This window comes from Haplochromis burtoni, unplaced genomic scaffold (assembly GCF_018398535.1).
Source record: "Haplochromis burtoni strain Fernald_Lab_line unplaced genomic scaffold, NCSU_Asbu1 Contig_431, whole genome shotgun sequence".
Taxonomy (NCBI): Eukaryota; Metazoa; Chordata; class Actinopteri; order Cichliformes; family Cichlidae; genus Haplochromis; species Haplochromis burtoni.
The window spans coordinates 304,752-332,257 of record NW_024582792.1 but is presented as its reverse complement, the minus strand read 5'-3'; the positions used below and the strand labels follow the sequence as shown (position 1 = coordinate 332,257).

General features: G+C 37.0%; 2 protein-coding genes across 2 annotated transcripts; both read right to left on the bottom strand.

Moving 5' to 3' along the window:
• Nucleotides 1–7,470: 7,470 nt before the first annotated feature.
• Nucleotides 7,471–18,544, bottom strand: LOC102299771 (adhesion G protein-coupled receptor E1). The gene is made up of 23 exons (XM_005946466.3): nt 18,445–18,544; nt 18,081–18,119; nt 17,615–17,974; nt 14,212–14,343; nt 13,818–13,964; nt 13,589–13,714; nt 13,225–13,368; nt 12,428–12,589; nt 12,169–12,318; nt 12,037–12,074; nt 11,778–11,858; nt 11,592–11,621; nt 11,335–11,497; nt 11,136–11,249; nt 10,865–11,037; nt 10,608–10,784; nt 9,901–10,104; nt 9,566–9,807; nt 9,391–9,457; nt 8,977–9,068; nt 8,567–8,726; nt 8,228–8,284; nt 7,471–8,133 (listed from the first exon to the last, which is right to left on the bottom strand). Exons 1-23 carry the CDS (start codon nt 18,470–18,472, stop codon nt 8,056–8,058), a joined length of 2,964 nt encoding a protein of 987 aa, XP_005946528.1. The 5' UTR covers nt 18,473–18,544; the 3' UTR covers nt 7,471–8,055.
• A 1,402-nt stretch (nt 18,545–19,946) lies between these two features.
• Nucleotides 19,947–25,773, bottom strand: LOC102301801 (adhesion G protein-coupled receptor E1). The gene is made up of 11 exons (XM_042213286.1): nt 25,611–25,773; nt 25,411–25,524; nt 25,140–25,312; nt 23,819–24,004; nt 22,866–23,069; nt 22,531–22,772; nt 22,362–22,428; nt 22,169–22,260; nt 20,980–21,139; nt 20,240–20,305; nt 19,947–20,073 (listed from the first exon to the last, which is right to left on the bottom strand). Exons 1-11 carry the CDS (start codon nt 25,771–25,773, stop codon nt 20,017–20,019), a joined length of 1,524 nt encoding a protein of 507 aa, XP_042069220.1. The 3' UTR covers nt 19,947–20,016.
• Between the last annotated feature and the right edge of the window lie 1,733 nt (nt 25,774–27,506).

The following is a 27,506-nucleotide window of genomic DNA, read 5'->3' as shown; positions in this document are numbered from 1 at the left end:
TGTGCTCCTGACTGTTGAAGTGTTGAAGTGAGCGCCATGGTGAGATCTAAAGAGCTGTCTGGTGCCCTCAGAAAGAAGATTGTGGCTGCTTATGAGTCTGGTAAGAGATTCAAAAAGATCTCAAAGGAATTTGACATCAGCCATTCCACCATCTCGAAAATTGTTTACAACTGGTGGACATTCAAAACAACTGCCACCATGCCCAGGTCTGGCCATCCAAGCATATTCACCCCTAGAGCAGACCACAAATTGCTCAAAGAAGTCATCAAAAATCCTAAAATGTCATCACAGGAACTACAGCAGGCTCTGGCTAGTGTCGATGTTAAAGTGCATGACTCTACTATCAGAGACTACACAAGTTTGAGGTGTGCAAGGAGAAAATATTTGCTCTCTGAGAGAAACATTAAGGCCAGACTGAAGTTTGCCAGAGCGAACGTAGACCAAGACCATGACTTCTGGAATAATGTTCTTTGGACAGATGAATCTAAAACTGAATTATTTGGACACCAGAACAGTAGACATGTTTGGCATAAACCAAACACAGCCTTCGAAGAAAAGAACCTCATACAAACTGTGAAGCATAGTCATGTCAGTATCCTAGTTTGGGGATACTTTGCTGCAGCAGCACCTGGCCAGCTCACCATCATAGAATCCATCATGAATCTGAAACAATGAGCCAAAGCATACCAGCAAATACACCAAGAACTGGCTAAAAACTAAGTAGAGAGTCCTGGAATAGTCAAGTGCAGGCCCTGATCTTAATCCCACTGAGATGCTGTTGGGTGACTTGACAGATTGTACATGCAAGAAAACCCTCAAACATCTCACAGCTGTAAGAATTATGCATTGAGGAGTGGCCTAAACTTGCTGTCGATGTCAGAGACTGGTAAAAGGTTACAAAAGGTGTCTCACTGAAGTTATATAAGCCAAAGGGGGCAACACTAGTTATTAAGGGGTAGGGTGTCCTAACTTTTTCCTCCATTAAAATACACATTTTTGTTCATATCTTTTTTTTGATGTGTGTTTTTTTTTTTGTTTAATTGCAATTAAGTCACTTTCTTTTCCAGTAATACATGAAAACATGATTAGATATTGATATTTGAACATTTATTAATACACAGCCGATTATTTTATGGGGTGTCCTAATTTTCTCACATGACTGTAAGTGTGTCAACACCAGTGTTGGGTAAGTTACTTTAAAATAGTAACTTAGTTACATTACTAGTTACTTCTCTCAAAAGTAACTCAGTTACTTCAAGTTACTCGTTACTTTCAAAGTAACTAGTTACTAGGGAAAGTAACTTTGGTTTTACTCAGAATTCTCTTGTTAATGTGTTCTTCCATAACTTTGCCAGTCTTCTAGCTTGCTTACTTGCCACAGTGCACTGTGCCACCTACCAATAGAAAGGAAAAGATAATGTGCATATTTCCACGAGAGAAATCCCACGCCTGGACCGTCATTGACTGCTGCCATGATTCTAGCCTACGTCACAGCGTCATGTGCGCCTTTTACATCCAACACAAAAACTGCAGTCGTGGTGCTTTCGATTGTACTCAGAACTCGGAAATTCTGCCTTCTGAATAGGAAGATGTAGGTAACACCAGACTGCAGATGAGCTGCATACAGGGCTGGACTGGGACAAAAAATATGCCCGGACATTTTGACTAGAGACCGGCCCACCATTATAGGAAAAATCATAAAGCCTTTGAATGAAAATAAACACTGTTGTGACAGTGATGTACACTGTTCTGATGGTATATATGCATCAATCTATCAATCGTTTGTTGTAAGATTCAGATAATTATTTTTTAAAAGCTAGACATTTTAAATGAGAATAAGAAAGAAGTATTTCTTTGTGCCCCCCTCTCCCTGTTAATGCCCTACCTGCCCCCCTGGCAACACTTTGCTAGACCCGCCCCTGCACAGTTACCAGCTGTCAGCTACCTAAAAAAGGATCCTGGTGTTATTTGTCTCTCAGAAACAGTTCATAACTTCAACTCATTCATGTCACCTAAAAGGTAAACCTGTTTCTCCATCACCTGTTCAGCTCTGATGATCCAGTAAGGACATCTCCTGGTTTCATCTTCATGTTTCCCTCTCACCAGATAACCAAACCATATCATGACCAGCAGCTTTTCAGCTGTGGCTCCAGCAAACATCAGCTGATACTAGAAATTAATATTAAATAAATTCTAACAACAGCTGATCAAGCTTAAACGTGCTGCTGTTGTTTAGCGCGACATCCGCTGGTTTCCTCTTTCGGCGCAAAGTGAGCGATAAACAAACAAGAGAGCCGATCAGCTGATCATTGATCAGTTTCATGATTGAAGTAGAAACGGGAGAGGGAGGGGGGAGAATGAAAGAAGAAGAGGCAGCTGTGCAGCAAAGACACAGAATAACTCCAGCTTTGTGTCTTTTTCATTGTAGCTGAATTACGGGACAAACTGTTCCTTTTCACCTCAATAAGAAACGCGTAATATTTTCTCTGAATACCAGACGGGACGGTTGGCAACTCTAATAACTTATGAACAAAATAAAGTTCAACATCATTAACATAGCACCACCCAGCTGTATAGAAACTCCGTCATGCTAGCTAGCACGCAGTACGGAAAAAGTCAGAATAACGAAAATAAACTCCACCTAAACTTGGTTCATATCTGACCCAGAGAGACTGCAGGTCATAACTTCTTACCTGAAGTTCAGTTCACACTTGGACCGGCGGCCGCCTCGGGTCTCTTTTCCTTCTGCGTCCCTTTCCTTCATCCACCTGCTGGCCTCCACCACTTGCTAATGTTACTGAATCTGTGGAAGCTCCGCGATAGCCACCACACGAAGTAACGAGTAACGACCCTATCTAAATCCCAGTAACGAGTAACGCGTTCCTGATTTTGGCATAATAACTAGTTACCGTGCTCGTTACCACAATAATAACGTAGTTACTGTAACGCGTTACTTAATAACGCGTTAGTCCCAACACTGGTCAACACCAAGTGAATTTAAACCTACAGCTCAGGGACCAGATCAGGGTTACAATCTTTATTTGGCAAGAGTCTTTATCCAGGTGATTGGTCCGACGAGTCGGGCCAGAACTGAACAGGGGATAGACGACTCAAAAAGACAAGCAAACCCTTTATTAACGACACAAAGAAACACAAGGCCGAGACTGTTGCAGCTGTGCAAAGATGAACTTGCAGAGGGAAGGGAAAAGTGAGATTAAATACACTGTAGAGGGAGGGTATACAAGAAACAAATGATAAAAGGGCACCGATGGTACAAAAAGCAAAGGAAAGCATGAAAACAAGAATAAAAAAAACATGGACCAGGAGAAGAGTTGAAGAATAACAAGTATAACATGACCATATGATGATAAACTCTACCCATGTTTGCTTGTTGCATTGTTTTTTCTGAATTTTTACCAGTAGATTATATTATTTTAATATATTCAATTTCTCAGTCCGTTTGTTCAATTCCACCTATGTATTTCTATTAATGGAATTATTTAGTCAGTTAATACTTGCCATAGGTCCTAAGTTAAAGCATCACATATGTCATACAAGGGGTGTGGGACAGAAGAAAGTCTCCTTTGCTGCATTCATCATCTGAATGGGCAACTTCTGATAATACGAATTCATCAAGTGTTGGAGGTGGATATACCTGAGACAGCTGGGGCATGCTCTGCTTATGCAACACATGAAAAGAACAGCTGATACTGCTCCACTATCACAATGCTCCACCTGCTGATGTGACTGTCCAGTGCTTGGCTGGAAAATCCACTTGCAAAACCTTTGCTCTCCCTGTCACATGCCATAGCACAAGGCAAATGCTGTGCAGTGCCTGCTTTAGTTGTTTCCATCCAACCACAGTAGAGTGTTTAGCGTGCATTGCCATCAATAAGTCAGACTTGTTCCCAGTGGCTGCTGGTCCCTGTCTGGGCTGCCCTTTGTCACAGACTTTGTTCATCATATTTCTAAGTACTGCAGCAGGTTAGGTGGTCTCAGGATCTGGTCTCTGCTTTTCTCAGATGGTGTGGTTCTGTTGACCTCCAGCTTTCACTGGGGCAGTTAGTTGCTGCCCCAAGTGTAGGTGTTCGAGCATCTTGGGGTCTTGTTGCCACTTAGGTGGTTTGAACAGATGAGGTATTTTGAGCATGTAAATGAGGCCTATTGGCAGACCCAGGATACGCCAGAGTGATTACATGTCCGGATGGCTTCGTTGTGTGTTTAGTTTTATTATTTTTGTAACTGAGTCAAAATAGCCCATTATAGTTGCATCGTGTAAATACAAATGAGGTTTAACTGAACTTACCAAAAACTGACACCAGAGTCAAAGGATGGTGAATAAGCTTTTAAGTCATAAAAATTGATACAATGTAATAATGTAATCTTTAAGCTTTAACATTGCATAGCTAATAATGCTTTGAGAAGAAATAAACCTTGTTATAGATATTATTCTGCTATTAAATGCTTTTTTTAGAGTACCCAGGAAACTCAGTTATAGTCCATGTATGTTAAATATGTTGGCAGAATGAGAGTTTATACACTTGTGAATGTGCTCTTTCACATTTTACATTTCCTTGTCTAATTCATGTGTTTGTTGTTTGGGGGTCTACTTTGTTTTGCATTTGTATTAGTTAAAATGAAAAAAAATAACATAGAGCTTTAGCTGCACTTAGAAATCCATGTCCCTCTCAGTCATGTTCCTATTATAGTGGATTAAAGAGGATTACATGCCATTCAAATGTCTGTTAAATAAAACATGCAGTAGGAAAAGTTTAGCATTGTCACATTAGCTGTCTCAGTTTGAACCCCTGCTCCGGCCACCTTTCTGGCACTTATGACCTTTGGCTGATGCCTTCATGTTTTGACAAACTCTGACACACACCCAGCAGTTCAGATTGCGGATTTGTTTACCAGACGTGGTATCTCAGCTGACTGGCCTCACGACTCGAGAGCTGCAAGTGTGTTTCCATGGTAACCATGTATAGTATTGAGAAGAGCAGCAAAGAGAGTGGAAGAGAAGCAGAGAAAGAGAGAGAATGAAGCAAACCCTGGGAACCATGTCTTGTTATAATTATCCCTATTTTGTCAGTTATTCCAGCTGTGTGTTAAACATGATGCAGGATTGTCGTTTGCGGCATAAAAAAAATTAATAAATAAACAAACAGGCTTCTACTAATTTGTTAATAAGCATTTGCAGTAACTGAGTTAGTGAGTTCCAGCTGAAGCTGGAGCGTAAAATAAAAGCTTTTGGAATGAACGTCTAAAAACTGCAGGAAACATGACATACTGAGTTTTAGATGCTACAGAAATTTAGAAAAAATTAAAATTGGAACACCTGTCTAATGTCACAGTAATAGATATTTAAGCAGTTTGGTGCATTTGCAAAATGTGGAACTAACTTATCTTACATTTATGACAGTTATATTGTCTTAAAACCTTGTAAAGCATAGTAGTCTGCCATTTTGATATAATTCGCAGTGATTGAATCTGAATTCTCCTAGGATGATCTCTGAGCTGCAATATTTTTAGTAACATAAAGAGAAAAAAAACCCTATTTGTATTTCTCAGTTGTGGTGCAGGCTTGTGGAAAAACTGTCATAATTAATATTACATTAATTCAGTGTTTATCACATAGAAATGTTTATGCAGAGGGAAGAGGGGTTTAGAGTGTGAATGCAGGCCGTGTCATCAGTGGCCTCGTGCCTGGACAGAGATGAGGGCAGCATCACTAGATTCAAATGGGATCCAATCAGCAGTCAAGCAGACAGAACGCAGAGTTCCAGCTGATCCTGACTGACACTATGCATCATTAAACAGGAATCAGAAACAGGCATTTGAATGCATAAATTTTCAAAGATATAGTCAAACGAGCATGCAAACAACATCACGCCAACAATTTTGAATACCAGCAGGCAAAATAAATATTTTCTTCTCTACGTATATTTACGTTGTACCCCAAATATGATGCTCATTCAACCACCTTGTATGTCTGTGTAATATATGTGGATAGTTTAAATTGATAAATCATACACAAAAGGCCTGAAAGCTGTAGGTGAGCTAGCACCTAGCTCACCTACAGCTAGCACAGCTCACCTTCCGTTTCCCTACTACTGCACTGTTTATTTTCTAGTATTAGTACAATGCAGGTTAATACTCAATACCAGCAAACATATCTGCACGTGCACACACACAAACAGATAGATAGTAACTTGGTAACAGATGGTAACATCTAGTGGCAGTTGACAAAACTGCATCACTCAGTGTGTCACATGCTCAGTATGTAGCTTTCAGTAACTGATACAGTCCATTGAAGACTTTACAGAAAACACTGGTAGCAGCAGTGTTATTAACTGTTAACCCCTTCATATCAAACACCACCAATCTGTTTATGGTTAGTATAGGGTTAGTTAGCAGCCATTACTTTATTTAAGAGAATTAAGCTATGTAAGGTAGACTTTCAAAATATCATCACCACTACTTTGCTTTGACTAACAGATGGTGTCAGAATGGCACAGATACTTGTTTTTTTCTGCTTTATCTTTATTTATATTAATAATATCATTATCATTTAACATGGACTCCTAGACATATCATCATTTATTTTTTATACCATTTTAATTAGACACTTCAGAATGAAATGTTGGATTTCATGTTACACATATGATTTAAATTAAACAATGTCTTCTTGGTCGGAGTCAGGAAGCACAAAAGCTGCAATCTCATAATGTGGTTGAACACTGCAGCCTTCAGGAAGATATTTGTATTGCATATGCATTACAGTAAACTTGATGATATATGTGTACTGTAAAAGTTTTAGTCTACAAGTGCAGGTATAATCAGATATTAGATTTCCTGGGAACCCAAATTATCCAAGAGTGAATCCTGAGTGTTGTAATTTACCACAAAAAGTAAGGTATGTTGTTGTAAATCTCCAATGCAAGGAATATCATCAGCACTTAATTTTTTCCCAATTATGATAAGAGGCAAACAGCAACAAATGCAATCATCTACAATAAATGTGAATCCCAAATAAATAACTGACGATCTGGGTAACATGGCCCTAATGTTACAAATTAATGGTTATTCTCCCTAAAGAAAGGAAGCACTAATGATGAACCAAGGATGTGATACCTTATCTATCCTAAGGAAACTGAAGGGTAGTAAAAGTTACTTTCTTTCAGGGTTACATGCATGTTCTGATAAATGACAGACATTACAGCAAACCATATTAAACACGATTTATCCCTGCACTCCTTTTATTTCTTTTTTTTTTAATTTCTTAATTCAAGTTTAATAGTTTGTTTCTGTCCTGTGAGTGATTTTTCTGAAATAGTGTGCAAGCTAAATGCTGATGTAAATCACAAAGTATACTTGGCTTTGTACATCCCTCGAATTTGTCTTGTAAAGTTTAAGCTACGTCAAAGTGTCTCATATGCCACGTAAATAAAATGCAAATAACACAAGAAAGAATAAACTGAGAAGCACATGTTTTTATTTGTAGGAGGTTTTGTTTTTTCAAGCCTGACTCTCTGAGGGTGTGAGTAGCAAGATGTTTGCGAAAGCTCCCAGACCCAAGCAAATTAGGTACAGAGATGGTCTGTTTAGTCAGTGAGTGAGAAAATCAGTATGGCTGTCAGACTTATGGTATTCTACCGCTACGTTAGCTACATTTCAAATTTATACAGCATAATAATAATAACAGGCCTAACTGATGATGTTAACATGACATGTACTGTTGTAATATAGCACAGCTAGTACAGTAACATACAACTAATAAAACTTAAACACACCTAGAAATAATTGCTTGTGAAAGAGCATTACTTTAGCAGTCACTGCATTCAGGTTTAATTAAAAATAGATTTTTCTTTAGCAGTTAAAATAGCAAGCTAGGGCCCTAAAAGACACAATGATACAGATCAATATGCTAAGCTAATAAGCTAATATGCTATGCTACCGTTAACTTTCTAGACACAATAAAATGGAATTAAGAAAAAGCACGGATAATAACTCGATACATATAGCGTTGTCTGTTTTAGCGTTGCTCACTTCATTGGATCAGTGGTCCTTCTTCCCTTCATTGTTTTGGTTCTCAGGCTTGTCGAAATCTTCGGTGACCGAACCCACATCTTTTTCCTGAAATACATTCATTTGTTAGAAACAGCTGGGCTAAGAGCTGATCTGACTGAGATTAAAAGTGACAGGACTCGATGTTTTTCACAAGACTTACCTCAGCTGCCTCTTTTCCAATAGAGCATGTCAGCCATTTAATGTATTCCTCTCGCACCTGGTAAAGACAGTTTCAGTACAGTATAATAGTTTATCTCCATACTGAAGAGTCCATGTAAAGCTTTACAACCATAATCATTGTTACACTGTGAACATTGTACTTCTTAAAATTTGTAAAACACAGTAAAGGAGAAACCAGCAGATCATTTTTTTTAGCGAATAACCACAAACTTACTTTATGCTCCCTTCATTGTGTTACTATTGGCCTAGTGTGAACATTTAAATGAGAGGTTGTGAAAGAGCAAAATGTAATAAGAGCATAGCTCAAGCTAAGGTCTACCTCCTTGTTTAGCAGACAGTGTACGATGTACAGGAATGTGCCCTGCTGGGAGTTGAGGATGATGAAGAGGACCTGGAAGAAAAGGTTTGACTGGTACAGGCCCAGAATCCATGTACAGCCCAGTATGACAAACTGTGCCACGATTTTGAAAATAATCAACCTGAAAAACAAAGAGCACAATATATTTTTTTACCATTATTTGTGTTTACATTCATACACAGAAAACATGTCCTTATTTTCTGTGTTTCATCTTATTTCAGCTCATTTATCCAAAGCCATCCTTCACCTTAACATTACAATGAGTTCCACTATAAAGACATGTACGTAAGTCACAAATTGTGCATTAGCACTTACATGCAGGTGCCACTTTCATTGTCACCTCAGTGAAAACAGTACATGTATATTCAAACCTGGTGTCTTTGGATTGAGAAACATCACTCTTCATGTTGGCCAAAGTGGGTCTCAGACTCCAGAGAGTAGCAAGGAACAATAACCAGTTGATCTTTGAAAAATAAACAAACAGCAATATTTGCTAGGTGTACAAAGTAAAAAGAAGCCTGCCACAGACCAGATAACACAGACTTTTAATTATAGATTATTGCTTCAGTTCCATTACAATTAGTTGTCAGTCCAACTTGGCACGGCAGTGCTTTAAATATAATCCTATACCCAATCCTACATTTCATGGGCCAAATACAAACTATTTGTCCAACAGAAGTTAAATGTCCAAGGCCTAACATGACAGCTAACTACAGTCATGTAGTTATATACACATGATGATGTTAAACACTCAATACGCAGCTGCAAATACTCAATGTACTCACTGCTAGGACAGCAATAATAGGTCCCGTTAAAGCCCAGTTGAAATTCCGCTTTGTAGAGAGAAAGCATCTGCAAAAGAATCATGTAAACAAGTAAATAAATAATGAATCAAGCAAACCTGTTCTAGAAAAACATTGATCACATGGGAAAATGTGATAATAATTATGTGTTACGCACACATTTGAGGAGGTAACACCATATCCATCAGAGTAAATTAGTGCAGAAACACCCACTATTACAAATGGAACACCATAGCCAACAAGGTAGAGAATTGGCCTGGGGAGGCCATCTCGTCGGATGACTTGCACCTGGGAGAGCTTCCGTACCAACAAGTGGAGCTGTAGTGCCTCCAGCAACATCCACACAAAACTGGCAACAATTAAGAAGTGGAGAAGCCCTGCCATGACAGTGCAGGCCAGCTGTAGAGACAGATAAATACATTTAAGCTTTATGGACAATTGGAACACAATAGATAATCTTTTGATAATTCTTGGAGTTTAGCCACATTGTACCTTATTATCAGTGTATTTGTCATTCCACAACAAGAGTAGTTGTGAAAAAAACAGGTTGAGGCAGAGGTGGAGACGGGCTGTGTTGTTAATTTTGGGATTCCAGCTGCACAGAAGGAAGGTGAAGATGGCCAAAGCCAAGAAGAATAGTCCAATAATCACACATATCCGGTTCAGCCACTCTAAAAAAGGATTTGATGGTGTAGGCTGAAAATGAGACATATGAAGATTGTGATTAAAATGACCTTACTGCATATTTTTCTTAGTATGCAAGTAACTATTCAGGTCCCTTCACAGTTGGCTTTGGGACAAACCGCTGACAACCCTTTAGCTCCCAGACACATCGATTTACTAGACCACAATTACTTCTGGAAAGAATGTTATAAACTGGCTAAATCAACCTGTACCAAGTTTTTATACACTAGCTAAGGAGATTGTTTGTGGCCAAGAGAGTTTCCACAAAGTACCGTATTCAAAGGTATTCAATTTCTAAAATTTTTATAACAGTTTTTGGGTTTACAAGAATTTTTCCCTACGTATTGCCATTCTGAGTCACTCAGTGTTTGCTAATAGAAAAAAAGAGTTATTTTATCAAATTAAATTACTTCTACAACACAATGAAGTGAAGAAAAGACAAAGTCTGTGCATCCACCACTCAAAATCAAATTAATAATAAGTTCATCAAAAAAGAAGAAGAAAAAAATATATACCTCCCCAATCTGCATGATCAGGGCGAATGTAGAAAGGTGAGAACAGCTGCAGATTGTATAGTTTTCATTAGAGAATGCAACCCAGCAGCCTTCCTCTGACCAGCTCATAGACTTTCCTTCTACAGTTTCTGTGGTTTTCCAGTAAACACAACTGACTGTTCCTGTTTCTGGTACTTCCTGAAAAAGCAAAGAAGAAACATTAAAAGTCTCTATCCCTCTGCATTAATAGATGTAGAGTTGAGATTCTGCAGCTGTACCTTCCTATGGTAGATAGTAAAGTTGACAGGCTCTGTGAGGTTAGTGTTATTAACTGGTATTATGGCTGTGATAACATCCGAACACATATCTGTCTTTTTCTCTGTTTGGAAATACTGATGACTGAGAAGACTCTCCATCCCATTCAGTGTCATAAAAGCAGCTGTTGCAGATCCTGGGAGTTTTCGCATCACAAAAGAAATTGAAAACCATTCATTAAATAAAAACAGTTTAGATTTGTCAATATATTTAATTTTTAAAATACTCTCTCACCATTGTTAGCACGAGCTATAGCCTGCAAGTTGAAGTCCATGGTATTTCCATTAGCAGAGAGGGAGGTATTCCAGTTATCCTTACTTCCTGGACCAATGGCCAGCAGGCTCAGATCTTACAAATAGATAACAATCAGTCAATTCATACCAACAGTAATTTTAAATATAGTCAAGCTACAAAATGTTAGAATTTAACTTACCCACTGTCGAAGAGTGCACTTCCTTTTTGGTTTGGTTTTCGGTATGTGGAGTCATTGCAACAACGATATACTCTGAAAGGTCAAGAATTGCGTTGCCCGTCTCCCGATCTCCTTCACTACTCACCTTGCTTTGTGTGGCTCGTGGTCCAACACCGGACACGGCCTGCAAAAATGTAAATCATTTTAATCAGTGAAACACATAAATGTAAATACAGACATGGAATATGGTAGGTTTTCTTTGGCTGGACATTAAGTACCATAGATGCAGCAAAGCTGTTGGCTACCGTCTGCAAACACATTATGAAGAAAAGAGAGAAAGGCGTTAGATAAAATGTACTGTGGTTTACTTAGTACATCACATAACATATTATTTTTAGTTACAAATATCTGAATATATAACAAAGCACACTCTGGCTTACAAGCATCACTTTTGAACTACATACCGCTTCTGGTATGAAGGCACCTGTATTGTTTTTCAGGTCATCTTGCATATTGCTGATGAACGATATTTCTTTTGTCAGACCCTGCATTGAATGTGCAGTATTAGTATTCATGTATTACAAAGCACTGTCTGGTAATTGTCATGGTTTAATTTCCTGTTGCTTTGTTTGAATGGAGCTAAACATTGGTTTAAACATTGTTATGCATTGGTGACAAAAAAATAAGGCACCTTTAAAAGGTAAATATTTCGATGGGTCTCACCTCTTTGACTGGAACTTTATTTAGAGCATCTTCAACGCCTGTCAGTAAATTAAAAATGTGAACATCAAATGGTCCCTCAAACCAAATAAATAACCTTAAAACAATTCAAAATTATGGTTGAAACTGACTCACTTTGACAATATGTGACATTCAATATCCAGGCAACGATTCCAGTTGTGGGGAACAATCCATCGGGGCAGGAACAGTAAAAGGTACCCGGTACATTAGTGCACACAGTCATTTTACCACATATACCGGGTGTCTCAGTGCATTCGTCAATATCTGCAGTATAGAGAGCACACACACACACACACACACACACACACACAAACTGCTGCATTTAATCATATTTGAGCTGCTATATGTCAAAACACCAAACAAGAGCACAAACCTCTGCATGGGTTATCATAGCTGGCTATAAAGTCTGGGTTGTTAATCCGATAACCAGGGATACAGGTGCACAAGTAAGATCCAATTGCATTTGAGCAGTTACAATCTGGTCCGCAGATGTCTATACATGTACTACACACTGGTAGGATACACTCATTAATATCTGTTGAAGTACATGAATTAAAAAAAATATGTTATCAACAAAAGAAACCATATATTATTTTCTGAGAAACAAGAATTACATCAGCGGATGCCTGGGCGCGTTTCTATGACAACAATAAACGCATATTTGGAGGAATCTTGGCTAGTCTGTCCGATTAGGTAATAATGAAAAAGAGTCTACTCTGTTAGTTTAAAATCTAACGAGTACAGGTTGTGCAGCTAAATTGTGCTAGCAATGCCAAATCTGTATGATATCTGTATGATAGTATGTTTTCATGTTTTATCCACCGATAATAGATTAAATTTAATCTTTGCATAGTTTCCACATTTTGTGACAATGTGTTTCACTTTTCCTTTTAAAACAAAAGTCTGTATGATTTTAGCCAAGCCATGACATTGCCAGTGCTTCATTGAACACTGATAATTCATCATTAATTCATCCTTCTGACACTAAAACAGCAATGACCCTGTGATTTAATGTATTTTGTCAGCCTAGGCCTTTCTTTACTCAGCATAACAATCTTGTGACATTGTAGTGGTCACATAAATACTTTTGAAATAGCAGGGAAACACAGAGACAGAGAGAGAAAGCAAACACAAGTGACTTCAAATATAAATAAATCTATTTTCACATACCAATACAGACGTTGGTCTCATTGGGTTGCTTAGTTTTATCCATTGGTTCAAAACCCACCTTACAGCTACAGGAGTAATTTCCAGGCAGGTTTTGGCAGATAGAATATGGACCACATATCGTTGAGTTGTAACACTCATCAACATCTGAAGTTAGAAAGTTACAGCTAGTTAGTTAATTATTTGTTGATTCTTATCACACTGCATTTTAAAGTTGTAAAAGTACAAACCACCCTTTCACAAAAACTCATACAACTCTTAATATACTATGCATACAAATATTCTGTAGTCACACTCAGTAATTAACAGTAATATGAACAGTCCAATGAAGTTCACTTGATAGAATATTGTAACGTGCAATACAGACCTTGGCAAACAGGGGACATACTATAATCAGCCCTAAATCCTTTAGAGCAGTTGCACACAAAACTTCCTATGGTGTTGTAGCAGGTCCCGTATGGCCCACAGACACCACTAAGACATTCATCAATATCTACACAAAGAACAATTAAAAAGTGAATATAAAACAAACTAAACAGGATTATTTCTGTGTTTGTTTTTTTGTTTGTTTGTTTGTTTGTTTGTTTTATTTGTACCTTCACAGCCAGGGGTCAGTTTAAGTTTTGGTATTGGCTTTGGTAGTTGAAATCCTTCCCAACAGTTACAACTGTATGACCCAACTGTATTGTAACAGTTGGTATTATGACCACAAATTCCTTTAGTCCTTGTGCACTCATTGATATCTGGTAAGATGATATACAATCAGCAAATTGCAAACTTTAAAAACATATTAGTCCACATGATGCACTTGCTTCTGAGTGTCTGTTTATAAATAACAGCTTTTACAATTACTGGTGTAAACATTATAGGTCTAGATTTCTGTAACGATCTTGAAAATTATGTATTTTCATATTGATCGTAATATAAAAAAATATAAATATTGCTGTTTTGAAAATAACATCTTGTTTTTAATGTACTATAATTTCTTACCAATGCAGCCATATGATGTTGAAGTAGGCAGGTAGTCTGGAGGCATTTCATATCCATCATTGCAAATGCATCCCCCATCTGCTGTGCAATTACCCAATGGTCCACAAGACGTTGCAGTACACTTACTATGATCTAAATAGATATAAAATCATGGTACATGTTCATATTATGAATAACATAATATTCCCAATAAATAATGTATTGTTTATTTTATATATTAGGATAAATAATAATATTATATATGTTATTTATATTAAGAAAAAATTCATGAATGCAGCATGCATTGCTCATAAAAATTAATGAGTATGATATAGTAACAGACATGTTACTTGCTTGTGCGAAGCACAAAACAGTTCATAGCTGGCAAGTTGTTTCACATCTTTACTAATTTTCAAAATACTGCGGCCTAATCAAATGAAGTTTAGTGAAGGCATCTTTTTAAGAATGCAAATTATGTTTTTTTTCCCACACAGCACCAATACAAACACCTACATCAAAGAATACATTTGTTTTAATCTAATATTTGATTTTTGTGTTCTATTCTGTCTAACTTGTTTGTTTTTTTATTGTTATTTCAGTATTATATTTGTTTAAAAAAATAAATATTGTGTAACTGCATCTCAGTGGAAAGATGCATATTACTTTGTCAATGTAGTTTACTCCCAGACTCTTTTAGATTGTATCCATCACAAAATATTTTTTGTGAGTGAAGAAATTCATCAACACAAGGCATAAACTCACAAGACAAAGATAATAAGTAATTGAATCAGTCTTTGAAAATGCTTAAATGTTTTTGGATCATCAAACAAGTTAATAAAAGTAAAAACTTATTTTAACACAGATTAATAAAATATAAAATTCTGAAATGATCAGTTAATTTATTAAGAGAAAAAAGTAATCCAAACCTACCTGGCCCTATTTGAAGCATTTCCTCCCTTTATTAAGTCATGAATTCACAGGTATTAACAGTTAACCGGATCTTTTGTAAAAGCTAAGTTCAGTTCTATTAGCCATGCCCGGATCCAATTACTGCCAAAACTCTTGAACCATAAAATCACTTGTCTTACAAAGTGAAATAGGCTAAAAACTCGCTAAAAGCTACACATCATGCAGCTAAGAAACAATGTAATTGACATGTATCAGCCTGGAAAGGTTTACAAAGACATTTCTAAGACTTTGGAACTTAAGTGACAGCCATTATCTAGAAACCTTCCCTGGAAAAATCCAGGGTGCCAAAATTACTCCAAGAGAGCATCAACAGCTCATCGTGGGGTTCACAAGTGAAAACACAACAACATCTAAAGACCTGCACTACACACTTAATTTCAGTTAAGGTCCCAGTCATGATCCAACAATAAGAAAGAGACTGAGCAAAAATGTGAGAGTTTCAAGGAGAAAACCACTGCTGAGCAAAGCAGAAAGGCTCGTCTTACATTTGTTAAAAACATTTTTGATTAACCCTCGAAGTCTTTGAGGAAATATTCTGTTGACTGATGAGACAAATGTTGAATGTTTTGTAAGGTTTGAGGCTTATTCTAGTGTAAAACTAACACAGAATTCAGAAAATGTGATCCTAGTTTGAGTCAAATACGGTGGTGGTAGTGTGGTGGTCCGGGGCTGCTTTGCTCACTTGAGTTGCAGCAGGACAATAATCCAAAAAACACCACCAAAATCACCTCTGAATGGCTCAAAACATACCAAAACCAATGGAGTGGGCGAATCAAAGTCCAGAATCAGACTGAGATGCTTTGGTGACCTAAACAGGTTTTAGCTGAAAACCATCTACAGTGTAGCTGAATTAAAACTTGCAGTTCTTGCTGCCAAAGGGGGCAAAACCAGTTATTACATTTAGGAGGCATTGACTTTTTGCTGGTTTCAACAGCATTTTTTTTGTAATTTAAATCATCAGTTAAAAACATATTTTTTACATACTCAGGTTAAGAGCTGACTGGGAAAAACAAGTAGACCTATCAAAGCACTACAGAAATATTTTATTTAAAGTCAATAATATCATATTGAACTTTTTTCCGTATATAATTAATTACTAAAATAATGAAATCATAATAATATAATCAATAATAAACATATTTTTTGAAATGTGATTTTCACTGTCTATCTAAAATTACAATTTTCTATTTAAATAACTTAATTTTCAAATTAAAATCAACAGCACTTACATTAAATGAAAGAAGTCCACATGAGCTAGTTTGATATCTTCAGGTGATAAATTTGGAAGTAGTCTCACATCATTTGAAAGAATACAGTTTTCTTACCCAGAAAAAGGCGCAGTTTATTATGACACATGAAGTTTGCAAATTTGCAAGATCATTTCTGACTTTGAAATTTGCACTTTTACACATAATCCTATAATGTCTTTTAAACTGTGTTTGGCACGCACAGAAAATAATGCAAATTCAATGTCATTCTACCAGAACATGTCTCAGTTATCAGTGTCAGCTTCCTCCAGAGGACGTGTTACAGTTTGTTTGTTTTTTGAAATAAAAACAGCAAGACATTTCTATTAGTTTAAGTATAGAAAATTTGTTGTTACAATATTTTATATTAAATTAAAACATCTTCACAAAGTAATTAACTGATTAATTTACTATTTAAATTCTTCTCCAACAAAAAATACTACATTTCATATAACATAAGTTCACATAGGTTTCACATTTCAAAGATAGTTTCAAAGAATCTTGAGCATGTCTTGAATGATTCAGCTCATATTTACATTATCTAGTATAGCATAAAGGTTTTATGTGTCTACACATTTTACATTGAATGTGCAACACATAAACAAAACATAGTCTCAGTCATTTACTGTAAACTTTGCCAGTGTGCTCGTGGAGAGGCTGTAACGTTTTAATACAATTGTTGTATGATTTTTGAGCTCAGTAAGGTGACTGTTACTGTTACTCAAAAAAAAACCCTATTATATTAGATGATACTTTTCTTAGTAGTAATGTACTACATTACTTGATTACTAACTGAAGAAAATCTTTTCTTTTTAACACACCAGGTCACTATCAAAATATTATTATGTTAATGATTTTCAGATGCATTTTGGGCTTATATTATTATTATTATTATTATTATTATTATTATTATTATTATTATTATTATTATTATTATTATAAAGACATGTTGCATTATTTTCCTATCAAATATCACTAATGACAGTTCTGGCGTTACATAAAGTTTGAAAATGTTTCTTAATTGTCCAAATGAGAATTGATGTTTCAAAACTTTTATTTCGTATTTTGTGTATTTTGTAAGTAACGTTTGCTTGTAAGATGTTGCCTGTAAAATACAAATTTAAACACATCATGTACATTTCACACAATTCTTTAAACCAATAAAACTTCAAATTAAAATTATACACACAAAAAATGTCTCTACTCACAAGTTACATATACCATGTCGGGAGCTGGGAGGGGATCCTCTGGTTTATACACATAGAATTCTCCTGGACAGAGGGCCACACTCACTAAAAAACTCTTTTCATTACACCCTTTTGCAGTCCCATTTGTCGGATACAGAGACAAATTAGTTGGTAAGGGAAATGGTATAAAAATGGGGACAAGTGTAGCACCAGTTTGGACTGTTAGACAGGATGTAATAACTGTGTCTCCACCGATCCCCGTAAAGCGCAACCATTTGCCAAGAAAATCTGCATCATTTTGGGAATAACCAGTAAAAGGGGTAGATGCAAAGGCTCGGTTCCGCCATGGTTCATTTATCTCAATGTATCCATCACAAGAACCTGCAAATAACAAGCAAGCATTGGAATCATAGTAGTTGTTTTACACGTTTTTGGAGGATTTGCTGTGGGTTTTTTAGTATTTGCTGTAGCAGAAAATCTTACATACCAGGAGGAAAATCACAAGAGACAGGTATGATAAACAAACCTACCAAAGGGAAAAATACTGGTGAATGAACTAGTTTTCATTGCTTTAAAAGGTGATTTTTCAACAGCTAAAACCAAAAACTAAAACTTTTGCGATTAAAGTATTGTAAACATTGACTGAAATTTACACATATCTTTGTGAAATGCTACCTAAAGTCATAGTAACTGTTTATAATTTACCATTATTTGATTAGAAATATGTGTCTTTGAATCCAGAATCTAAACTAAAAATTTGTTCCATCTTAATAATCTAGTTTTCTCATTAAAATTAGCACTGACATCAATTTAATACCTTTAAAATTATTTTCTCTGTCAAATTCACTTACCCAGAAAAAGTGACAAGACACAGTCCATAGTGACAAGTCAAGTCTCCAGATCTGTTCTGAATGTTCACATTGTAAAACATGAGCAACACCCAAATATTGCTTTTAAAAGCATTATGTGAATGCAAAAACCAATGCAAATTCACCAACTTGTGTAGACTATGTTAAGGACCTAGGAAAGAAACATACACTGTTGACTGCAGGATTTTTATGTTGTCTTTTTCATGTTTGTGAAAAAGTGTTTTCAGGTTTGTGAAGCATTTATTCTTTTCTTTAGTTCCTTTCTCAGATCTCAAAGACAATGAACACAGTTATACTTAAAATTCCCAAAACGAATCCTGTAAAATCTGTACCAAATCAATTTAGAGACTAAGGACTTTTAAAGCACACTTCAAAATTGATCAAATAGCTATTTTATTTGTGAAATTAAAAAAATAGGGGCTGTCCTGCTTGTCCTACTTTTTTTTCTGTAGGCCATCTCGTACTTCTGATCTATTGAATATTTGTCCTTTCACACAAAAAAAACATTTCAAGCTTTCAGTCAAAACCTGCATCAGAGCTCACTCCTACTTCGAAATGAACCGTTTCAGTGTTTTGTGTATGCTAATTCATATGTACACGATCAGTGCCTGCATTTGCTTTACATTACCAACTACTCCTCCTTCAGGCTGCCCTCCACCGGTGCCCTACTGTCTGCTCTCATCAAGCTGCAGTAATCATGGCACCTGCATGAAAAATGTAGCCATACTGTGCTTCAGGGGGGCTGTATTTCAGGCCTGTAAAAAGGGCAAGACTCCTTCCTTTCCTCATGCCAAAAAGGCACCCATGAGTAAACCTTTTTATGGGACATTGATAATTAATGACCAACTTTGTTCCTCCTAAATTCTAAATTAAAGTAAATAATGTATTTACTTTAAAGTTGTTTAAACAGTGACAAAAAAACAGAACTTTGGGTGTCAGGCGACTTTATTGAGTCAAATTAAGCAGTATGTAAATCCCACAACCAACCACTTTAAAGCATTAACAGCAGTTTACTGTGTCTTGTAAAACTGGGCATTACAAGCCACTTGTACAATAGTTGACTCCAACCACTGAATCAATCATTGGTCAATTGCTGATCAATCATCATTAAGCAACTTTAAATAAGCAAAACTAAAACTTAAGTAAGCAAATGTTTGCTTAACAACTAGATTTATTAAAGAAAAAATGCTGTCCAAACCCTCCTGACCCTGTGTGGAAAAAGTTATTGTCCTCTAGCCCTAATAACTGGTTGTGAAACCCAAGATCTGATGTATGATTTGGGCGCACCTATATCTGGCCATAACCTTTTCAAAGTAAAGTTGAACATTTGAGAGAAACACTTGGGACATTTAATCAGCAAGTAGTAGTTTAAAACACTTTCTAAATAAGTTTAAACAAGTATTACATAAAATGCACTAATTTTTCATGACAGAAAGAACTTATAAGGTTGATTCACAGTACAAATTCAAATATTTGACAAGAAAGTAAACAGTTGCCAGCAGAAAAGTATATAAATCTTCCATTTCCATCTTTTCCTTCACTTATTTATCAACATCACCCTCTGTGCTCTTGAGGGATGTCCAAGTCCTCGGACACTGATGGTGCATTTTTCTGTCAAAAAGTAGTGCAGATACTTTAGAAAAACTAAAAAAATTGCTACAAAAGGTTTAAATTTATTACAAGCAAAGCAACGCTTTATGCGGTCACATTTACAACACAGGTTAGCTTTTAAATTTAAAAAGTCTTATTGGTCAAGTGACTGCTATGCGAAACTTACCACTGAGCCGCCTTCTCTGGTCTTGTTAAAAGAACAGGTCAGCCATTTGACATACTCATCTCTGATCTAGAATATGAAATAAATGCACATTTTGAAAAATAAATGAAATAACTCTCACTATAAAACTCATAAAAAATACTACCAATATGCTTTAACTAGAGATGATGTTAAATCACAGAGCTGGTCATTATTAAACAGGTGTTTAATGTGGTGCATTCCCTATAGATAGATCCATAAAGCCACAGAGCCATTGCTAGTGGGGCAGAGATTAGCTTTTATTTAACTACATTTTAACTTAATTTTTTTTTCTCTTATAAAGAATACATCTATTCGCTTCCTCTTATCCTTTTCAGGGTCGCGGGGGGCGCTGGAGCCTATCCCAGCTGTCATAGGGCGCAAGGCGGGGTACACCCTGGACAGGTTGCAGGCTGTCGCAGGGCCAACACACAGGGACAAACAACCATTCACACTCACATTCACTCCCGCATTCACACCTATGGGCAATTTAGATTACTCAATTAACCTATTCCCACTAAGTGCATGTCTTTGGATGGTGGGAGGAAGCCGGAGTACCCGGAGAGAACCCACACAAACAGGGGGAGAACATGCAAACTCCACACAGAAAGACCCCGGCCTGATGGTGGAATTGAACTCAGGAATAATATAAAGAATGAATTATAAAAAGTTTGACATACAGTATGTAAGAAAAATGTTAAGAAACACTGGTATAACGAGTCTACCTCCTTGTTGAGGACACAGTGGACAATGTAGAGAAAAGTACCCTGCTGGGAGTTCAGAACTATAAAAGCAACCTGAAAGAACAGGTTCGTCTGGTACAGGCCAAGAATCCAGGTACAGCCAAGTATAACAAACTGGGCCAGTATCTTGAACAAAATCAACCTGCAAACAGAACAACAGAAGGTTTTTACAGTTCTTTACAAAACATTGGAGCAGGATGTTAAATAAAAAAGTCAGTATGCTAAATAAATTCATTTCTCTACTGTAACTGCACTTATAGTCAAACAGGAAGACTTGTTTAGTCTCTAGAGATGAACTGATTGTCTGGCAAGGGAAAGGTATTTCCCGATTTCCAGTCTTCTCTGGTCCAGAAGGGGGACTGGCTGGTCGGCGTCTTGCGCATACATTTCATGAGCAAATTGTTACAAACTACTACTTCTAAACACTCACAGTGCACAAATAAAAAATGATTTACTTGCACATGGAAACGCATGCAAATAGTTGTGCGCACACTCACAGGCGCATGCCAACAAGTTGTCAGCATGGAAACTCCCCACCACGAGTGAAGACACAAAGTTCGCCAAAGTAAACGACCACAGAAAATGTTTGTTATGACGAACCTGATCAAACACTTAATTCTGTACTTTTTAAAAATTAGCCAACAAATGAAAAGTGAGTCAAGCTAAACTATTCAGAGCTCAGAACCAACCACAAGTAAGAGAGTCAGGCAAGAGCTGTGAAAGGAAAATTACAGACAGGTGAGAAAAAAGGGAAAAGGGTTGATGTCCTCTCATGTGGGGAATTCATAAGTATACGGGAAAATGATGCAAGTGTCTGATATAAAGGTGGGTATACAACAGCTAATTTCTATTCAATTATTAGCATGCTTGAAAGAGAAAATCCTGTAACTTACTGAGTTTGGAGCAAAAGTTCATTTATTTATTTATTTATTTTTTATTATGCAAATAATATTTTGCATTGAAAAAAGTTGATTTTTCTTTCTATATAATGTCAACTGTAGTTGAAATAGGGAAAAATCTGTGTTGTCATTTAGCAAATAATCAGAATCAGAATGGAAATCGCACTTAGTCTGGAGTCTCTACTGAGTGACATTTTTTTTTAAAAGCTGCACAAAAATCATAATGATTACTCAGAATTTGAACTTGTTTTTTAAATAAACCTCACACTTACTTTGTATCTTTGGACTGAGAGATATCACTTTTTATGTTAGCCAAGGTGGGCCGCAGACTCCATAAAGTTGCACCAAACAGGTAGCAATTCATCTGATAAAATAATCAGATTTATAATTTAATTTTGAGACAAATTATCATTATAAGAAAAAAATGTAATGTGTAATACAGTTCTAACACAAAAATAGACACACAGCAAGGATCGCTATCACTGGCCCTGTTAAAGCCCATTTGAAGTTTCGTTTTTCTGACAGCCAGCATCTGCAATTCAAACGCACATCAGAGATCATTATCCAGTCTTGTACATTTAGTAATAAAAGGATTTAATGCATAAATCGGTGCATTGCACTGTGTCTGACTTACACATTAGCCTCAGTACGTCCATATCCACCAGAATACATCAGTGCCGAAACACCGACAATCACAAATGGAACACCATAGCCAATCAGATAGAGAAGAGGCCTGGGGAGGCCATCTCTTTGAATGACTTTCACCTGGGAGAGCTTCCATACCAACAAGTGGAGCTGTAGTGCCTCCAGCAACATCCACACAAAACTGGCAACAATAAAGAAGTGGAGAAGCCCTGCCATGACAGTGCAGGCCAGCTGTAGAGACAGATAAATATGTTTAAGCTTTATGGACAATTGGAACACAATAGATAATCTTTTGCTAATTCTTGGAGTTTAGCCACATTGTACCTTATTATCAGTGTATTTGTCATTCCACAACAAGAGTAGTTGTGAAAAAAACAGGTTGAGGCAGAGGTGGAGACGGGCTGTGTTGTTAATTTTGGGATTCCAGCTGCACAGAAGGAAGGTGAAGATGGCCAAAGCCAAGAAGAATAGTCCAATAATCACACATATCCGGTTCAGCCACTCTAAGAAGTCATTCTGTGGCACAGGCTGAAAATGAGATACATGGATACTGATGAAAATGGATGTAAATTTGGCTATAACTGTGCTTGACTTATTGGCTTATTGAAATGCTTTAAAGCTGACAAATGTCTAAGATCCAGGAGATTTTTTAAGAGCAATTTTTGTTTAGATATCATCTGAATTTCAGGAGCGCCCCCCCTGGCCTCAGGCTATAAGCCCCCCTTCTCCAATTCCTGCTGTTCTCATTTTCATGCCCCCCCCCCCCTTTTTTCTTTCCTCTCTTCTCCTGTCCTCTCCTCTCTTCCTTTCCTCCCTTTATTTCTCGTTAGTACAGGGGGTTCTGCCCGGCCCGAGAGCCATTGCCAGACCCCTTCAAGGCCTTCCCCAAACCGCAGCACTAATCACACTCCTTCATCCCTCATTGCCCATCGTTACCAAGGGAGTGGTCCCTGCTAGTGAAATGTTGTGTCTCTTTCTAATTCTGCATATGCCAAGAAGTGTGGGATAAACTGTCTAAAACTGGGTATGTAAAGTGTACTATACTTGTTGACAAAGCAGTTTGACAGAATACTGAATTAAAGTTCTACAGAAATTTTGACTGATTACAAAAAAAAATTTCTTCCACTTAAAATGTAAAAAGGGATTTAACCGCTTATATACACTGCATGTTTCCATTTGTCAAATTGTGGAGTTTTAATCAAATCTGAAAAATGTACAAGTATGTTAAGTCCTGTAAGTAATAAGACTTCAACCTTACCAACATGTAACTGACATACCTCCCCAATCTGCATTATGAGAGCAAAGGTAGAAAGGTGTGAGCAGCTACAAACAGTGTAGTTTTTGTGAGAGTATGCAACCCAGCAACCCTCTTCTGACCAACGCATCGTCTCTCCATTTTGTCCACCTTCGGCTTCTCCGGCTTCCCAGTACACACAAGTGACCATTCCATTATCTGGTACTTCCTAAAAATAAAAATAAAAATAAGCAAAGGCAAGAATAAAAAGTCTGATTCTTTTTCAATACATGCAGTGGTGTGAAAAGTGTTTGCCCCCTTCCTGATTTCCTGGTGTCTTGCATATTAAACACAAATGTTAATATTGGACAAAGAGAGAAAGACATCATACCAAGATCTAAAGAAACAACGGAGAAACAAAGTCACTGATAGCTATGAGTCTGGAAAGCTTCCTGGCTTCCTCCTGGAGTGACTGGGCTACCAAAATTACTCCAAGAGCACATTCACAACTCATCCAGGACGTCACAAAAGAACCCAGAACAACATTAAAGAACTGCAAGCTTCATGTCTCAGTTAAGGTCAGAGTTCATGCTTCAAGAATAAGAAAGAGACTCGGCAAAAAAGTCATCCACAGAAGAGTTCAAGAAATAAAACAGTTCTGACCAAAAGACTCATCTCACCTTTGCCAAAAGCCCATTTTGATGATCTTGAAGACTTTTTAGAAAATAAAAATAATGTGTACTAATGAAATTTGAGTTCCATTACATCTGGGGTTGTTGTGGTGCCTTAGGATCTGAAAAACCATGAATTCTGCTGTTTACCAAAATATCCTGAAGGAGAATATCGTCCATCTGTTCAAGACCTCACTCTGAGGCACGCTGATGATGATTCAAAATTATCCAAAACACATCAGCAAGTCTACCTCCAGCTTAAGAAAAACTAAATTAAGACTTTGGAGTGGCCAAGTCCAATTCCTGACCTTAATCTGATTGAGACGCTGTCGATCAAAAACCCTCCAATGTGGCTGAATGAAAACAATTCTGCAAAGACGAGTGGGCCAAAATTCCTCCACGGAGCTGTAAAAGACTCATTGCCACGTATTGCAACACTTGACTACAGTTGTTGCTGTTAAGGGTGACCCAGCCAGTTATTAGGGTTAGGGGGCAATTACTTTTTTTTTTCCTTAATGACAAATACCTACACTTAGACACTGCATTTTGAGTTTACTTGCATTATCTTTGTCTATTATTTATATTTGTTTGATGATCTGAAACATTTAAGTGACAAACATACTAAAAATCCAGGAAACAGGAAGAGGGCAAACACTTTCACAACACTCTATATGTACAATCTTGATGCTACACCTTGTGTTGAATTGTAAAGTTGACAGGCTCTGTCAGGTTGGTGGTGTTTATTCCTGGTATTATGGCAGTTAAAACATCTGAGTACATCTCTGTCACATTCTTGGTTTTGAAGTATTGATGACTGAGAATGCTCTCCATCCCATCTAGCGTCAGAAAGGCGGCTGATATAGAACCTGGAAGTGGTCACATCACAAAAAAACCCAACAACAACAACCACATTCATCTTGATGCACCTGTGTCAGTCAACATTTTTTTTAAAAAAAGCTCTTACCATTGTTGGCCCTAGCTAGATCCTCCAAGTTGATTTTCATTTCATATTCCTTGGCAGAGAGGGATGAACTCTTGCTATCATGGCTCAATGAACCAATGGCCAGAAGACTCAAATCTTGAACACAGATATGCATTCATTATGTTTGTATTTACTAAGAACTCAAATTTGACCTATTAGCGTAAAGTTGAGCTTGGTCTTACCCACTGTTGAAGTGTGCACTTCCTTTTTTATTTTCGTCTCAGTCGACGGAGTCATTGCAACAACGAGCTGCTCTGAGAGGCCAAGAATAACACTACCAGTCTCCCCGTCTCCTTCACTGCTCACCTTGCTTGTGCTGGTAAGTGTTCCAACACCTAAAACCATCTACAGAAGACTTGAGTTATTGTAATGAACAAATAAACAAGCAAATGAAATGAATAAACTGGAAATATAAAGCTATGACTCTGTTTGCTTTTCAGTACCATAGATGTAGAAAAGCAGTTTGCAACTGTCTGCAAAGATGTCAAGAACGGAGAAAATTGTGTTAGATAAAAAATAACTGCCGGGTTTTCTGTGCATCACGTTACATCCTATTTGTTGTGTAGCATTTACAAGTTAACGTTTTTAACTACGTACCACATCCGGTAAAAGGACACCTGTATTGTTCTTCAGGTCTTCACCCAAGTTTTCAAGGAAAGCTCTCTCTTTTGTCTTATCCTGAAATTAACGTTTGGGTTTAGTTTATGTTTGCTACACGATGGCATCTTTAAAAAACGGGGATTTAAGTTTTGTATAACTGTCTAATTACAGTCGAATGTTTTACTGTGAAAAAGTGATCTTTATCAAAGAACTAACTTACTTACAATCAAAATCATGAAACATAACGGGTTATTAATGAACTTTGTTATACGTTAAAAAGTTAGCCAGTTAGCCTCTAAAACATAAATCACCACGAGTCTTACCTTATTAGGTTTGATTTCATCTAGAATGTCTTCAAGGCCTGTCAGTAAATTAAAAAAATACATTTAAATTCTAAACACTTTTGAAAATCTAAAATGTCTTTGAAGTCAGCTTTGCTCACTTTTACAAAAAGTGATGCCCGCCTTCCAAATTACACCAGTTGATGGGTAGAATCCATCAGGGCAGGAACAATAGAAGGTGCCTGGTGCATTAGTACACACAGTTTGGTTACCACACAGTCCAGGAGTTTCACTGCACTCATCTATATCTAAAGCGATGAGAGAAACACAAGGGGCTGTTTTTCTTGCTTGTTTGTTTTTTGGAAATTATATATTTATTTGCTTTTGGAAACAAAAGAGCATAGGAATAGCACATACCATTGCATGGGTTAGCAATGCTGGCTCTAACATGTGGATTGTCCACTCGATAACCAGTAAGGCAGGTACAGTTGTAAGATCCAATTGAATTTGTGCAGTTACAGTTTGCTCCACAGATGTTCAACACATGGTCAGCACACTCATCAATATCTGTAACACACATTTAATCAAATTCAAGCTGCAGGTGAAAAAATACTACGGCAGGTTGTGAGACTGAACCTGTTTCTTTTGTATATATTCTGCATTTTTTCATATTAAACTGCAGTCTCTTTGCCTATATCTACAGGTTTCAGCTAATGCCTTTGTAAATATGTTGTAAATACCAGTGCATATGTTGGTCATGCTGGGTTCTTTGGATTGATCAGTTGGTGCGTAACCTGGTATACACCCACAGGTATAAGCTCCAGGTGTGTTTGTGCAGATAGAATCAGGGCCACAGATAGATGAGGTTAGACACTCATCATTATCTGAAAAGAAGACAGTTAATGTAAACAAATTCAATTTATGTTCTTTGTGTACTGAAAATTACACTTAATATGCTTTTCTAATTGTGTTAATCACTCAAAGAACTTTATGCTACAAGCTATATTCACTCAAACACACAAAAGGATTTTCCTACCAAACACATGACATAAATAATAATACAGACCTTGGCAAACAGGGGTTGCATCTGATTGAATGTGAAAGCCTTCATTGCAGTTGCACACATAACTTCCAATTGTATTGGTGCAGGACCCATATTGCCCGCAGATATTGGCAAGACATTCATCAATATCTAAA

Excerpts from the sequence above, each read along its gene's own strand:
- LOC102301801 (XM_042213286.1), bottom strand. The coding sequence starts at position 25,773 with ATGGTTTTAGGTGTTGGAACACTTACCAGCACAAGCAAGGTGAGCAGT. Across the intron at positions 22,261-22,361 it reads CAGTGATAGCGATCCTTGCT|ATGAATTGCTACCTGTTTGG; the intron begins GTGTGTCTATTT and ends TTATTTTATCAG. Across the intron at positions 21,140-22,168 it reads TCTCAGTCCAAAGATACAAA|GTTGATTTTGTTCAAGATAC; the intron begins GTAAGTGTGAGG and ends TTCTGTTTGCAG.
- LOC102299771 (XM_005946466.3), bottom strand. The coding sequence starts at position 18,472 with ATGGACTGTGTCTTGTCACTTTTTCTGG. Across the intron at positions 13,369-13,588 it reads TATGTCCCCTGTTTGCCAAG|ATGTTGATGAGTGTTACAAC; the intron begins GTCTGTATTGCA and ends TTCTAACTTCAG. Across the intron at positions 10,785-10,864 it reads TTACTATCTACCATAGGAAG|GAAGTACCAGAAACAGGAAC; the intron begins GTACAGCTGCAG and ends TTGCTTTTTCAG.